Raw genomic sequence first — 17,149 nt, 5'->3', positions numbered from 1 at the left:
AGTTAACTGCCCGGTCGGTTCAGTTCTGGTGTTTTTGCAGGTACAGTTTGCCGCAGGGTTAACCCCTTCGACCCTGAGGGTTTCCGTGTTCGCTGGGTAGGTCCCATTGGTGACACGTTTCCTCCGCGCCGCCCGGAGGCTGTGGCCCGGGACGCGACTCAGAGTGCCTGTGTCTTGGCAGTTGCCTCGTCCCGCCTGGAGTTGCCCCCTGGCATGGCCAGAGTGTTTCTTTACACGAGGCTGGGTGCTCCCACACAATGTGTCGTGTTACAGGCTTTCTGCCCTCCTCTGTTTATAGCCCCCGACCAGGGGTTACGAGGCCCGGCTGTGTCCAGTGCGAGCACTGGGTGCTTATCTCCACAGGACGAGTCCTTGGAGGTGGTGGGTGCAGTTGTTCGGCGGCCGAGTCCACTGGAGTGTCACTCCGGGACGTCTGTGACGCTGCGGGTTGGTCCACCCCGCTGACCTTTGTCAGGTTTTATGGCCTTGACCTCAGAGCCACCCCGGGCTCCTCTGTCCTGCGTGCTAGTGCCGAGGCCCTCACTCTTTCGGCAGGGTCTGGTCAGTGTGGCGTGATTGGACTCTCGTTCCCATAGCGTTTCGACGCAGCTCGAGTTCCTGAAGGGGAACGTCTCTAGGTTACGAACGTAACCCTAGTTCCCCGAGGGAACGAGACGCTGCGTCTTCGTGCCACACTCCCTGCATCCCTTACCTTCTCTCGTTGCAGAAGCTAATGTCGCTACCACCGCACAGCCATCTTGTAGCTTCCTGGTTTACGCGACGTCGCCTGTCTATGACGTCACGGCTTGCCTATTGGCTAGATTTCACACGTGGTTCAGAGCGTGGTCACGCAGGGGCATTCCCATAGCGTTTCGACGCAGCGTCTCGTTCCCTCTGGGAACTAGGGTTACGTTCGTAACCTAGAGATGTGATCACTTATCTGGTTTTTGCTTTCCAATTACAAAAAAACATAGTGTAGATTGTTTGGGATAAAATAAAAAACAGAATATATTGTAGAATATATTCTGTTTTTTATTTTATATAATATAATATATAGATACTATACGTATTTGAACACCCTGCTATTTTGCAAGTTCTCCCACTTAGAAATCATGGAGGGGTCTGAAATTGTCATCATAGGTGCATGTCCACTGTGAGAGACATAATCTAAAAAACTATTATTTAACTATTTAAATTATTTAAATGTAACTATTTATTTGTATGATACAGCTGCAAATAAGTATTTGAACACCTGAGAAAGTCAATGTTAATATTTGGTACAGTAGCCTTTGTTTGCAATTACAGAGGTCAAACGTTTCCTGTAGTTTTTCACCAGGTTTGCACACACTGCAGGAGGGATTTTGGCCCACTCCTCCACACAGATCTTCTCTAGATCAGTCAGGTTTCTGGCCTGTCGCTGAGAAACACGGAGTTTGAGCTCCCTCCAAAGATTCTCTATTGGGTTTAGGTCTGGAGACTGGCTAGGCCATGCCAGAACCTTGATATGCTTCTTACAGAGCCACTCCTTGGTTATCCTGGCTGTGTGCTTCGGGTCATTGTCATGTTGGAAGACCCAGCCTCGACCCATCTTCAATGCTCTAACTGAGGGAAGGAGGTTGTTCCCCAAAATCTCGCAATAGATGGCCCCGGTCATCCTCTCCTTAATACAGTGCAGTCGCCCTGTCCCATGTGCAGAAAAACACCCCCAAAGCATGATGCTACCACCCCCATGCTTCACAGTAGGGATGGTGTTCTTGGGATGGTACTCATCATTCTTCTTCCTCCAAACATGTTTAGTGGAATTATGACCTAAAAGTTCTATTTTGGTCTCATCTGACCACATGACTTTCTCCCATGACTCCTCTGGATCATCCAAATGGTCATTGGCAAACTTAAGACGTGCCTGGACATGTGCTGGTTTAATCAGGGGAACCTTCCGTGCCATGCATGATTTCAAACCATGACGTCTTAGTGTATTACCAACAGTAACCTTGGAAACGGTGGTCCCAGCTCTTTTCAGGTCACTGACCAGCTCCTCCTGTGTAGTTCTGGGCTGATTTCTCACCTTCCTTAGGATCACTGAGACCCCACGAAGTGAGATCTTGCATGGAGCCCCAGTCCGAGGGAGATTGACAGTCATGTTTAGCTTCTTCCATTTTCTAATGATTGCTCCAACAGTGGACCTTTTTTCACCAAGCTGCTTGGCAATTTCCTCGTAGCCCTTTCCAGCCTTGTGGAGGTGTACAATTTTGTCTCTAGTGTCTTTGGACAGCTCTTTGGTCTTGGCCATGTTAGTAGTTGGATTCTTACTGATTGTATGGGGTGGAAAGTGTCTTTATGCAGCTAACGACTTTAAACAGGTGCATCTAATTTAGGATAATAAATGTAGTGGAGGTGGACATTTTAAAGGCAGACTAACAGGTCTTTAAGGGGCAGAATTCTAGCTGATAGACAGGTGTTCAAATACTTATTTGCAGCTGTATCATACAAATAAATAGTTTAAAAATTATATATTGTGATTTCTGGATTTTTTTTTTTTTTAGATTGTCTCTCACAGTGGACATGCACCTACGATGACAATTTCAGACCCCTCCATGATTTCTAAGTGGGAGAATTTGCAAAATAGCAGCGTGTTCAAATACTTATTTTCCTCACTGTATATATATATATATATATATATATATTATATATGTGTATATATGTGTATATATTTCTACACACATTTATACTACTGTTCCTACCTTCAAAGGCTCGTGCAACATCAACAAGATGTGACCAGTCCAGACCCGTGGCAGTGTCCGGGAGGGGGAGGAGTCCTGGATCATTAAATTTTGACCTGTCTGCCAAGGAGCCATCAGAAAACCAGACCTCATCTAAAAACACACACACACAAATCAATGACTTACTCCTACTACACAATCGCAAGGATGTATTTGTTCCACTCCACCACTCAGCGCTGGGCCGTTTCACGCTAGTTACAGGATGAACTGCTGAAATCCACCTACTTGGCATGCAAGTTACAAAACAATTAAAATATATGTTAAAGAATAAACCCATAAATATTGTTGGCTTCAAGTTGGTTCTAAAAATATTACTATGATAACTTGTTCCCATGCTATCCCAACTGATTGCTATGATTGTTCTAGGGGTTTTCTGTATGATCACAATTAGTTGCAATTGTATAGGTAAGCACAACAAATGGTCAAAGTTATCCATCCTGCTCGTCGATGTCTGCTTTCTGAACAGTCAATTGGACTACTTTTGACTTAAACAGTGTTGAGACAGTGTTGAGACTGCTGCATCTTTATTTGCACAGAGCTGCATCTCTATTTGCTCAGCAACTATACTATATCCTCTTTGAATTTTATGGTGTTATCTGTCAGATAATAAAATCATCTGGTCTTCAGCAGGTGTTAAAATTAGGAATACAACCTCAGATGAACAACACATCAACATATTATGCCGTCATTTATTTAAAAAAATAAAATAAAAAAAATTATGCTTCCATAGGATTTAAAAGGCCAAGTAGCAGCCAGATTGAAATGTCAGAATCTCCGAAATCTCCGAATGAAATGTCCCGGATTATTTGATCATCAGCGAGTGTGACCACTTCTACAAAGGTTTTATCAGTTTGCTGGTCTGGAGTGTTTAGGTGTGTGTTAATACAGTGGCAAGGAGGAAAAACATCAGCAATGTTCTTAGAAAAACAACTGTTGCTGCCCAACAGGCTGGGAAGGAATTCTAAGGCCATTTCCAAACAATTCAAAGTCCATCATTCTACTGTGAGGAACATCAGTCACAAGGAGTGGACATCTCAGCAAATTCACCAAAAGGTACAAAAGGTAACTGCAAATAACCCAAGAGTTATATCTCAGACTCTATAGGCCTCAGTTAGTATGTTAAATGTTAAAGTTCACATCAGTACAATAAGAACATGACTAAGCACAGTTGTTTGGAAGGGTTGCCAGGAGAAAGCCTTGTCTCTCTAAAAAGAGGACTGCAGCACAGCTTGCAAAGTTGAATCTGAACAAACCACAAGACTTCTTGAAAAATTCTGATGAAACAAAGGTGGTTAAAATGGAGATTTTTGCCATAATGCACAGTGACAAACACCTCATACTAGAGCTTTGTGTGCTGCTAAGGTTCCAAGACTCCCTCTTCAATACAGGTGACAAGGTGACCCTAAGAACAGCAAGAACCAAACTTTTTCAGGCCATCGGAAAACCAAAGCATTCACATTAACAAAGAACCCACAGCCACTTTCAGCACAAAAGTGACACATTTTGTGGCAGGACATCCAGACAGACCATCAGCATCTACAGGATGACATCACCTGGCCGTGAATGTAATGCAAAATCTTTTCCAGATTTGCTAAACTGCTTCTACACTCAGAAATGGAACGGAGGACCCTGCCAAGTAGCCCAGCAGCATCTCTACTTTCTCAGAGGGCTGAAGAAAAACCCACACTGCCTGGTGTGAGAATTGCACCATCTCAGTTCACAGGATCCTGCAGCAGACAGTTAGGACATAGAAAACCATTTGGGTCCCTCCTCATTCCATCACAGACATTTATATCACAAGCTGCATTTGCAAAGCCACCAGCATTGCGAATGTTCCCACATGTCCCTTACATTAAAATGTCACCCTACTACTACAGGTACTAAAGCATTTAGTTCTCACAGATGGTTTAACAGCCTCCTCCCTCAAAGCCATCACACTCCCTAAATACACACAGACTGAATACACACAGTCAAGGAACACTTCTTTACCATTTTGTACATTCAGCCCTGAAAATGTATTGTACTATCACATTGTTTGCATGTTTGCACCTTTATGCTGTCCTCTGTGTCGTCCTTATTTTAGTGTTGTTTTAGGTAATTGTTGTTTTAAACGTTGTTTTATAAAGCACACTGGTCTCCATAAAATGTAAGAAAAGGTGATTTATTTCACTGTGTACTAGGGATGTAAAGGTACACCCATATGTACCGAGTCGTTTTGGTACAGGGCTTTTGGTTCGGTGCAGGTGTGTACCGAATCCATCCTTTCTACTTGGGGAACAGATAAAATCTGAGTACCCTTGCAAACATATTAAGTGGTGGACCGCAAGTCTGTCTCCGCCAAAGTCTCCGCCTAGCACTTTTTTTTAAAAATTAAACTTGAAAACAGACATAACAATGCCAGGGGTATAAAAATTAATTATATTTAGCACAGTATCACTGTGGCTATTCACTCTGTACCGGAAATACAATTCATAGTGCATTATAAAAGATTTTGTTTAGCGAATAAAGGAAATAATCCTGACAATTCTGCATTTTAAGGGAGTGAATGAATGAAAGATGGAATGAAGACATTTGTTAAAGTTTGCAAAAATAAATGGCCAACCGACAGAGAAGGGGGCCTCGAAAGCGTTGCGCGAGGAAGCGGAAGCGCGGAAAGTAAAAAAAGCGTTGCCACCTAGCGCTAATGCTAGGGAGCCACACTGTGTACTCTATGGGACCATAAGTGAACTGCAGAACACACAACCTGATGGACTGAAATCTCTGGCGACAATAAACAATCATTCACATTTCAGGTCTGTGCTTTGCAACCTGAGGGGAAAACAAGCTGGGTGTTTTTTATACATGCAGGACCAGACATCATTTCTGGCAGAGTGCTCAGAGGATGTGCAGACCAAATGGCAGATGTTCTCACCGACATCTTTAACATCTCTCAGAGCAGCACTGTTGTTCCAACGTGCTTCAAGACAACGACCATAGTCTCTGTGCCGAAGAAACTATCTGTGTTCTGCCTCAATGTCTACTGTCCCATTGCACTCACTTCTATCATCATGAAGTGCTTCAAAGACTTGTCATGAGGCGCATAAAGATAAAGATGCTGCTGCCTGTAACACTGGATCCACGGCAGTTGCATACCGCCCAAACCACTCCACCGACGACACCATCTCCACCAAACTACACCTGGCACTCACTCACCTGGAAAACAAGGATTAATACGTACGAATGCTGTTCATAGATTTTAGTTCAGCATTCAACACCATCATTCTTTAGCACCTGATTACGAAGCTGAGCCTGTTGGGCCTGAACATTTCCTTCTGTAACTGGATTCTTGACTATTTGATCGGAAGACCTCTGGCAGTCCGGATCGTGAACAGCATCACATTGGGCACTGGGGCCCCTCAGGGCTGAGATGCAAAGAGGCCCCTAAGGGCTGAGGTGCAGAGGTTTACAGACCGGTGTAAAGCCAACCCGTCTCTGAACGTAGACAAAACAAAAGAGATGGTTGTTGACTTCAGTTCAACTTCAAATCGACCGCTCCCCGCTGAACATCAGTGGCTCCTCCGTGGAGATCATGAAGAGCAGCAAATAGTTCGGTGTTCACCTGGCAGAGAACCTCACCTGGTCCCAGCAGCGTACACCAGCTTCATAACAAAAGGGGAGGCCAGCAGCGTCTCTACTTTCTGAGAAAGCTCAGAAAGGCACAGCTTCCACCACACATCATCACAACCTTCTACAGAGGGACCATCGAAAGCATCCATCACTGCCTGCTTTGGAAACGGCAACGTCTCAGACCACAAGACCCTACAGCGGATAGTGAGGACAGCGGAGATGTGCATTTCTGTTTAGTGTTCTTTAATTTATGTGCAGTTCTTTAATTGATTACTCATTTTAATCAATATAATAAAACGTATTAATTTGATTTATTCAAATTAATTTTTTTATAAACTAAATTACTAACGAATTTTGTGTACCATTACACCCCTAGTGTGTACTGTACCATATATATATATATATATATATTAAAATGACATTAGGAGTCATTTACAGTGAATGAACTAGATTATTCCAAAACAATAAGGGCCATCAGCCATTTCACATTGCATCACAAATTTAGTTTTAGTATTAATCTACCATTTTAGCACAAAGCTACCATAGTAATAGCATGTACCCAATGCTTGGCCAGTACACCGCTTGCAGTTATATTTATTTGGTTTTTTTCTAACCTAAAAATAATTGTACAGACCAAACTGCAAATAAAATTTGATCAATAGGTAATAGTCAGGCTATTGAGATCGGTCTTATCTGCCCACTGGTGGTGCAACAGTGAAATTGATTATGCTATGCGCAAAAACTCAAAGTGTCATAAATCTAGAAAGAAGAAAATCCTCCAGCTTTATTTAAGGACTTAAAAAAAAAAAATTATTCTATCGATTACAGCTGTAATTAAATTATTATTGTTTTTTTCTTAAAACAGTCAAATTAACTAATTAAAAAGAATCTGCACACTTATGGAAACAAATTATTGGAAAAATTAACATTTTTCAAAAAAGTTCCATGTAATTTTTTTGCTTACATTTAATACATATACTTTAACACTGAGGGTGGACAGGGATTGAGAGCACTGGATAAAAAAAACACTAACATTTGGGGGTAATACACTATTATTATTATTATTAATGTAATGTAATTACTGTTAATGTAATGTATATTGTGTGAGATCTAAATATTTTGGTGATGAGTTTATTCTTTCATAAATATATTTTATAAAAGTTAAAGATTGCTTAACAGGTAATAGTTAATGATATAACAATCACATAAATATATATATATATATATATATATATATATATATATATATATATATATATATATATACATACATACATACAAACAGTGAGGAAAATAAGTATTTGAACACCCTGTTATTTTGCAAGTTCTCCCACTTAGAAATCATGGAGGGGTCTGAAATTGTCATCGTAGGTGCATGTCCACTGTGAGAGACATAATCTAAAAAAAAAAAAATATCCAGAAATCACAAATGTATGATTTTTTAACTATTTATTTGTATGATACAGCTGCAAATAAGTATTTGAACACCTGAGAAAGTCAATGTTAATATTTGGTACAGTAGCCTTTGTTTGCAATTACAGAGGTCAAACGTTTCCTGTAGTTTTTCACCAGGTTTGCACACACTGCAGGAGGGATTTTGGCCCACTCCTCCACACAGATCTTCTCTAGATCAGTCAGGTTTCTGGCCTGTCACTAAGAAACACGGAGTTTGAGCTTCCTCCAAAGATTCTCTATTGGGTTTAGGTCTGGAGACTGGCTAGGCCACGCCAGAACCTTGACATGCTTCTTACAGAGCCACTCCTTGGTTATCCTGGCTGTGTGCTTCGGGTCATTGTCATGTTGGAAGACACAGCCTCGACCCATCTTCAATGCTCTAACTGAGGGAAGGAGGTTGTTCCCCCAAAATCTCGCAATACATGGCCCCGGTCATCCTCTCCTTAATACAGTGCAGTCGCCCTGTCCCATGTGCAGAAAAACACTCCCAAAGCATGATGCTACCACCCCCATGCTTCACAGTAGGGATGGTGTTCTTGGGATGGTACTCATCATTCTTCTTCCTCCAAACACGTTTAGTGGAATCATGACCCAAAAGATCTATTTTGGTCTCATCTGACCACATGACTTTCTCCCATGACTCCTCTGGATCATCCAAATGGTCATTGGCAAACTTAAGACGTGCCTGGACATGTGCTGGTTTAAGCAGGGGAACCTTCCGTGCCATCCATGATTTCAAACCATGACGTCTTAGTGTATTACCAACAGTAACCTTGGAAACGGTGGTCCCAGCTCTTTTCAGGTCATTGACCAGCTCCTCCCGTGTAGCTCTGGGCTGATTTCTCACTTTCCTTAGGATCATTGAGACCCCATGGGGTGAGATCTTGCATGGAGCCCCAGTCCGAGGGAGATTGACAGTCATGTTTAGCTTCTTCCATTTTCTAATGAATGCTCCAACAGTGGACCTTTTTTCACCAAGCTGCTTGGCAATTTCCCCGTAGCCCTTTCCAGCCTTGTGGAGGTGTACAATTTTGTCTCTAGTGTCTTTGGACAGCTCTTTGGTCTTGGCCATGTTAGTAGTTGGATTCTTACTGATTGTATGGGGTGGACAGGTGTCTTTATGCAGCTAACGACCTCAAACAGGTGCATCTAATTTAGGATAATAAATGTAGTGGAGGTGGACATTTTAAAGGCAGACTAACAGGTCTTTGAGGGTCAGAATTCTAGCTGATAGACAGGTGTTCAAATACTTATTTGCAGCTGTATCATACAAATAAATAGTTTAAAAAACATATATTGTGATTTCTGGATTTTTTTTTTTTAGATTATGTCTCTCACAGTGGACATGCACCTACGATGACAATTTCAGACCCCTCCATGATTTCTAAGTGGGAGAATTTGCAAAATAGCAGGGTGTTCAAATACTTATTTTCCTCACTGTATATATATATGTATATATATATATATATATATATATATATATATATATATATATATATATATATATATATACATACATACATACATACATACACACACACATTGTATATATATATATATATATATATATATATATATATATATATATATATATATATATATACATACATACATACATACATACATACATACATACAGTGAAACCTCGGAGCTCGCGAGGGTTAGGGACTAAGACCGATCGCAATTTTCGCGACCTTTTGATACGCCCCTTCTAACCCAGTAAAAACCCAAAGAACACTATACGAAATCGATTTAAATGAGTAAATAACACCATTTCACTCCATAACACTTAATTATTAGACAATTTTAATGAGATAAACCTTGATTAGAAATGTTAAAACTAGCGTTTTGAGCAGCTCGCGGTTGCTCACGAGCCGATCTGAATGAGAGTCGCCGGTCGGAATGAAAGTCGCGAGCATGCGAAGTCGTGAGCGCTGAGCCCGTGAGCTCCGAGGTTCCACTGTGTGTGTATGTATGTATATATATATATATATATATATATATATATATATATATATATATATATATATATATATATATACACACATACAGTGTTGGGAAGTAACGCGCTACTTTTGACAGTAACTAATACTGTAAAGCGTTACTATAAAAATGAAGTAACTTCGTTACCGTTACCGTGTGGTGTGTTACCCATTACTTTTTTAAATGAATGAATTTCGGCTGAAGTGTAGACTACAGCCTAACCTGTTTACAGCAGAGACACATTGTAGGATTGGAGGATTACCCTCTGTATACCCGTAGAAGACGCACTGTGGGCGTGTCTCCGTTTAATTGGGTCTGTGCGGCAGTAATGGAGAGTCGAGGCGAGAGCAAGACGAGTTCCTCAAAGTGGATATATGCTCATTATTTCACTTTAGTTGAGTATAAATACAAAAACTTTTTAGTCAAATGTAAGCTGTGTCTTTCTGGTTCGAAGCTTGTATCTACTGCGATAAACAGCAACTCCAATCTGTTGAAGCTCCTCCAGGAACTTCATGCTAGAAGCTAGAAGCTAACCCGGTGTTCTGTTCTACATTGTTGATAGTTTTCATACTACTTGATTGTGAATATATTATTCAGCTTGTTTTGTTATTTATTTCAGAAATCCTTGTAATATATTCAGTTTGTGCTGGTCTGACTTAAATAAAATAGTGTTTAAAAATTACTTTGTGTTTAAGTCAGTTTTGTGTTTGTATAGACCATAACGCATAAAAGGGCATTAATAGGAACATTAAAGAAGGTTCTTTAAAAAAGTAACTAAAAAGTTACTTTTAACAGTAACGCATTACTTTTTGGTGTAAATAATCAACAAAGTAACTGAGTTACTTTTTGAATAAAGTAACGAGTAACTGTAACTAGTTACTATTTTTTTTAGTAACTAGCACAACACTGTGTGTGTGTGTGTGTGTGTGTGTGTGTGTGTGTGTGTGTGTGTGTGTATATATATATATATATATATATATATATATATATATATATATATATATATATATATATATATATATATATATATATATATACACACACACACACTTTTATATATATACACACATTTTTTATATATATATAAAATATATATATACACACACACACACACACACACACACACATATATATATACACACATATATATATATATACACACACACACACACACACATTTATTCAGTTTTTATATATATAATTATACACACATTTATATATATATATATTTATTCTGTTTATATATATATATATATATATATATATATATATATATATATATATATATATATATATATATATATATATATATACACACACACATTTATATATATATATATATATATATATATATATATATATATATATATATATATATATATAAACAGAATAAATGAATAAAAACGGATGAAAATGAGGGACTAAGTGTTTGACATGCTTTACAGTGTCTCAGACAATATTAAAAAGTGGCAACACTGACACCGAAAATCCAGATAATTTCATAACCTTTAAATTTTTTTTAAATATAGCTATAGCAGAAACTATTTTATTCTGTCTTTCAAACAAAAGAGCTACATGATCATTTTTGTATTGTTACTACAATGTAATATGATCTGCTGTGATAAAATAATGGCTAACAGGTTGGTCAAAATGGTTTAAAAAAAAAAAAAATTGTATACACCCAAAGAGATAAAGCATTGGTAACAATAAAAGTACTCACTCCGGAGGTTGGATAACGGCTGAGTGCGGCCAATGCGAGGGGGGAGAGTGCTGTGGTAAGGTGGAGTGCTGCTAAACAGTATATCATTTGGTAGAACCTGGTCAAGCACTGAGCTGCGGGAGCTGGCATAGGATGAGCCTTTGCGATTACTGCACATACTCTCTTCTGACAGAGTACGGTACAGTACACGGCAGGGAAGATGAATTTCAGATACCAAAGCCTGATTAAAGACAGACAGACACAACAAGACAGAGGTTACACTTACTACACAGAAAGATGGCATGGTGGGGCAATGTTAATATAATCATTTCATTATTGTAAATCGCTCTGGATAAGAATGTCTGCCAAATATCATGAATGTAATGGTCAATTCTGGACTGATGCCTGTATGGGAAGATGGTCAGGTAGACATAAACCATAAAATGAGCTGTAGTCGTGAACCAGACAGTAAGTGGTAAGGGTTATGGTATGTTATAGTACACAGTATACAGAGAGAAATAGGCTGTGGGTGTCAAATCAACCAAAACTGCAAACTCCAGCTTTCAACATGCAGCACAGTCTATAAACATGACTGGCCTTTGACTGGACTTTCGATTAGTGACATTTGTTCACAATCACATACGCTGACACATAAGACTCCAAAGGTATGCAACACATGCGCTCAGCTTACCTTTCTGATGCTACTAAGCCTTTTTTCTCTGCCACAGATATTGTGGTTTGACCTGTTTGTTTCTACTCATGTTTCTGTGTCTTGCCTAACCCACTTTATCCTGTAGTTATTCACCTAACCAAGCCTGCTTTTTTTTTTTTTTACCTTATATTTTTCTAGTTTTCTAGACTGCTTTCACAAACAAGTATTAAAGCTTTTTATCCTGCACAGTCTCCATCACATGAAAGAAAACTTGGTAATAACATAAATGCAGCAGATGACAGCAAATATCAGACTGGTGGCAAGCAATCACGCCTACTGAGCAGTAGCAGAGGGAAGTCAACGTTGTGATAACACTTTGCCCTTGTCCACCAACACGCAAAATTCTGGGGTAACATCCCAATTTAACGGGTTTTATTTTGCCAGTCATTAGAGAATGCAGAAGCCACAGAAGATTCATCGCACACTTACAAGTGTGTCGGCTATTTACTACTGTCATCTGGTAATGATGTCACCACTCAGCATTAATCTACAGTCAGCTGGAGCAGTTGAGTTTGACCAATCCCTGTACACACTAATATGCTATCCACATAACCAACACCCAGAGCTATGCTTTAGAAAATAGATCATTACATTTCTAAATTAAATGCTTGGAATGCAAATAGTAAGAAAAACAAATTATGCTTGTTTTGCTACATAATTGGCTACGCAGTCCAGAAATGCAAGACTTTGGAAAACATTTGTCTGAGACCTTCTTTTAAAAGTGTTAACTCTGATCTACATACTCTTTCCTATATTCCTCCATGGTGTGCAGCCTGAATATTATTTTCATTCAGTTACATGCACAAGACAGTAATGTTCTCTCAAACTTAAAAAAGGCTTCTCTCAAACAAAAAAAGCCTTATGTAGCATGTTTACTATCTATCCATCTTTTCTCTCTAGATAAATTTTACACACTAGATGAAGGCATTCTACATTTCTTTTTTTTTTTTTTGGATTTTCAAAATGTTAATCTTACAGTTTTCATGTCTCTGATTTGCTATGCTAATTTAACCCTCACTTTTAATTGTGTGAGTACCATGCAACTGTCTTTTGACTTTATGAATTGAATTTTTGCTGGATATTTTGTAATTGTTGTCATTTTTTAATCTTGATATTGAGGTTTTTGGATATTTTATCAATTTTACTTCATAACTTGTTTTTGGAAATCTGCTTTATCTGTTTATGAGGAATTTTGTTTGCTCTGTGGAACAGTGGTTAAGGTGTAATTCTAAGGAAACCTTACCATTAACTACCATGAACTTAGTTCAACTCTTGTCCAGGGTTCAATGAGAACTTTTTTCACTTTAAAAATAAAAAAAAAATCTTTTTTTTGTTCTGATTCAGATCTTTTGCTTCCCAGTTCTCCTTCTAGACCTGATGACATTGTTTCTCTGCTGCTGCTCACCTATTGTTAATGTGAAGCATCTTTAGTGTCGAATAATATTATTATATTAAGTATATGGCTGTTGTGTACTTTGCCGTTTACCTTTCTGCAGACCTCCTGTCCAGAAAGGCTGTTGGGAAGCATAACCTTTGAATGGGTTTTCGTCATTTCTGACTGGTCCCTGCCCCCTATTTCTTTTTCTCCTTCCTGGATATGGCATGCTGCTTCCATCCCATACATCTGTCTATAAAGAACAAATGCCAAATAAAGCCTAAAGTTAGTTACAACTTCAGGATTATTATTATTATTATTAGGCACAGGAGATTATATTTTTACAATGGTAAGATTCAGATCAGACACTTTCAATTACCTTTATTTAATAACACTTATTAAATGAATCTATTTAATTCAAAGTGATCATAGTACATAAAGTAATAATAGACTGTAGTCTGAACATTTAAATTAAAGATATTCAATAGAAAAAGTCTAGAAAGAGCAAGATAGCCAGTAGCCTAAAAGAGCTGTAAAGAAATTGTTGTAAAAAAAAAAAAAAAAAAGCGATTCATTCAACCAAATGTACATTTATCAATCTTACTCAAATAAAAACATAGCTATATTAAACCGAATCTACTTGTCTCTCACCTTGAGTGTGATGCAATCTCTCTCAGATCTTTTATACTGTTGTTCATGTCTGGGGGTCTGGTCATAGTATAACTCTGAGGCCGGAACAGCTGTATAGGTTTCTCGCCTCTTTTCTCTGGATTCTCCTGGGTCCAAATATGGCCCCGATCAACTGCAACCTGGCACTGCAGCACCAGGTGAGCCATGGCAGCAAGGGGATCCCCTGTGGGTGGAACTGTTGTGTCTATGCCACTGTCTGTGGAAGCTCCTTTGATACAAGTGAGACCAATCAACTCTGTGTCCATCAGGTCACCTGAACCAAAGTGCTTCTCATCACTGTTACTGCTAGAGGCACTGCTTGACAGTGTGTTGCTGCTTGAGTGACTTGAGGTTTTATCTCCACCCTGGTAAACACATACAAATACATATATTTATTTGCAATAATACATTATTCAATACAAAGTTTGTATTTAATACAATGAACATCTTATAAATTTTTAATCACCACATTATCTGTGTAAAGCTGCTTTCAAACAATGTTTATTGTTAAAAGTGCTATACAAATAAAAATGAATTGAATTAAATTATTGCTGCAGACTAACAATCTGAATTTATTTGTCACTTTGTAAATGAGTGAATTATATTTTTCAGTAATTCTCTTATTTGGAGAGCTTAAAATGCTGGCATTTTGACTCCACTTTGATTACATTTTAAAATGTAGTGAAGTTAAAGTAAAAGACTCCCCGAATGGAGAGTAACTTACATACAAAAAAAATCATTGAGGCAGATAATTTTAGTTTAGTCTATTTAAATACATATGGAGCACTGTATTTCCCCACAGACCATTAATATCGAAGCACCACCCACTAAACTCTGGAGCGCTCTGGACAGGTAACACAGGAGATGTTGCAGAATTTTAAAAAAATGAAGCATGCAAAAATCACTCCCTTTGTAGTGCTGGAAGGCATTACACATTAAAAATAAAATGGGCTACAAGTAATAGAATTGAATGTTATCCCTGGAGAGAACTCTGTCTAACAATCAGCTCTAGAGGAACTTGGTGACCAGTGGATGTACCAGAAATGTTGGATGCTTATAAAAAAAAGTATGAATTATAAAAAATAAACTTGTAATTGAGAGAAAAAAACTCATGAGACAAGCTTAGTTAGGATTCAGGCCAAAGAAAACAACGGGTTTCCATTGTTTGGGATCATTTCAAACTAAAACACGAAGAAAACACCATACAGTGTGTTTCCTTTATTTTTTTATTTTTTTAAAGAGTAATTTTTTTACTGTCCACTAATGAATAAATGTGAAATCTGGATTTTGTGAAGATATTGTAAGCACGACTGTTTGGATTTATGCGAAATGGTAATGCTTTACAGTAAAATTACATTTGTAATATTAACTTAAGTTAATAAATGCTTTTGTTATCTTATATATACAGTGAGGAAAATAAGTATTTGAACACCCTGCTATTTTGCAAGTTCTCCCACTCAGAAATCATAGAGGGGTCTGAAATTGTCATCGTAGGTGCATGTCCACTGTAAGAGACATAATCTAAAAAAAAAAAATTCAGAAATCACAATATATGATTTTTAAACTATTTATTTGTATTTCAGCTGCAAATAAGTATTTGAACAACTCAAGTCAAGTCAAGAAGCTTTTATTGTCATTTCAACCATATATAGCTGATGCAGTTCACAGTGAAATTAAACAACGTTCCTCCTGAACCCAGGTGCTATATAAAACAACATAAAACAACAGTCACAGAACAGAAGAACACAGGGCCAGGAACTAAGATCCTCGCCACATAAAGTGCATGTGTGCATCTGGTGCAAACAGTGCAAAAGACAACACAAGACAGTGCAGGACAACACAGGACAGTGCAAGACAACACAGGACAGTGCAGGACAATACACAATACACAAAATATAAAAATAAAAACAGCAATAGCCAGTAAAACCTGTCGTGACAGAATAAGGTGCACAGTAGCAGAAAAATTTAAACAGAGAAATGTAAACAGAATTGTGCAATTCTACAATAGCAGAAATACCTGTCTATCAGCTAGAATTCTGACCCTCAAAGACCTGTAGGTCTGCCTTTAAAATGTCCACCTCCAATACATTTATTATCCTAAATGAGATGCACCTGTTTGAGGTCATTAGCTGCATAAAGACACCTGTCCACCCCATACAATCAGTAAGAATCCAACTACTAACATGGCCAAGACCAAAGAGCTGTCCAAAGACACTAGAGACAAAATTGTACACCTCCACAAGGCTGGAAAGGGCTATGGGGAAATTGCCAAGCAGCTTGGTGAAAAAAGGTCCACTGTTGGAGCATTCATTAGAAAATGGAAGAAGCTAAACATGACTGTCAATCTCCCTCGGACTGGGGCTCCATGCAAGATCTCACCTCGTGGGGGCTCAATGATCCTAAGGAAGGTGAGAAATCAGCCCAGAACTACACGGGAGGAGCTGGTCAATGACCTGAAAAGAGCTGGGACCACCGTTTCCAAGGTTACTGTTGGCCAATGACCATTTGGATGATCCAGAGGAGTCATGGGAGAAAGTCATGTGGTCAGATGAGACCAAAATAGAACTTTTAGGTCATAATTCCACTAAACGTGTTTGGAGGAAGAAGAATGATGGGTACCATCCCAAGAACACCATCCCTACTGTGAAGCATGGGGGTGGTAGCATCATGCTTTGGGGTGTTTTTCTGCACATGGGACAGGGCGATTGCACTGTATTAAGGAGAGGATGACCGGGGCCATGTATTGCGAGATTTTGGGGAACAACTTCCTTCCCTCAGTTAGAGCATTGAAGATGGGTCGAGGCTGTGTCTTCCAACATGACAATGACCCGAAGCACACAGCCAGGATAACCAAGGAGTGGCTCTGTAAG

At 38.8% G+C, this 17,149-nt stretch overlaps 1 protein-coding gene across 2 annotated transcripts in view; it reads right to left on the bottom strand.

Annotated features, from left to right (window-relative positions):
* Positions 1 to 17,149, bottom strand: part of LOC310725168 (signal-induced proliferation-associated 1-like protein 2) — a 93,149-nt gene that overhangs the window by 8,454 nt on the left and 67,546 nt on the right. The window contains exons 14-17 of one of the 2 annotated variants that reach the window (XM_083539858.1): positions 14,262 to 14,644; positions 13,710 to 13,863; positions 11,545 to 11,764; positions 2,742 to 2,873 (exon numbers count right to left, since the gene is read on the bottom strand). In XM_083539858.1, coding sequence (XP_083395984.1) covers positions 2,742 to 2,873; positions 11,545 to 11,764; positions 13,710 to 13,863; positions 14,262 to 14,644 — 889 coding nt within the window. The remainder of the gene's footprint in view (positions 1 to 2,741; positions 2,874 to 11,544; positions 11,765 to 13,709; positions 13,864 to 14,261; positions 14,645 to 17,149) is intronic. The other variant, XM_083539859.1, reaches the window with a different exon arrangement.

Source organism: Silurus aristotelis (assembly GCF_946808225.1).
Source record: "Silurus aristotelis genome assembly, chromosome: 4".
NCBI lineage: Eukaryota > Metazoa > Chordata > Actinopteri > Siluriformes > Siluridae > Silurus > Silurus aristotelis.
This window is presented reverse-complemented; position numbering and strand designations above follow the sequence as displayed.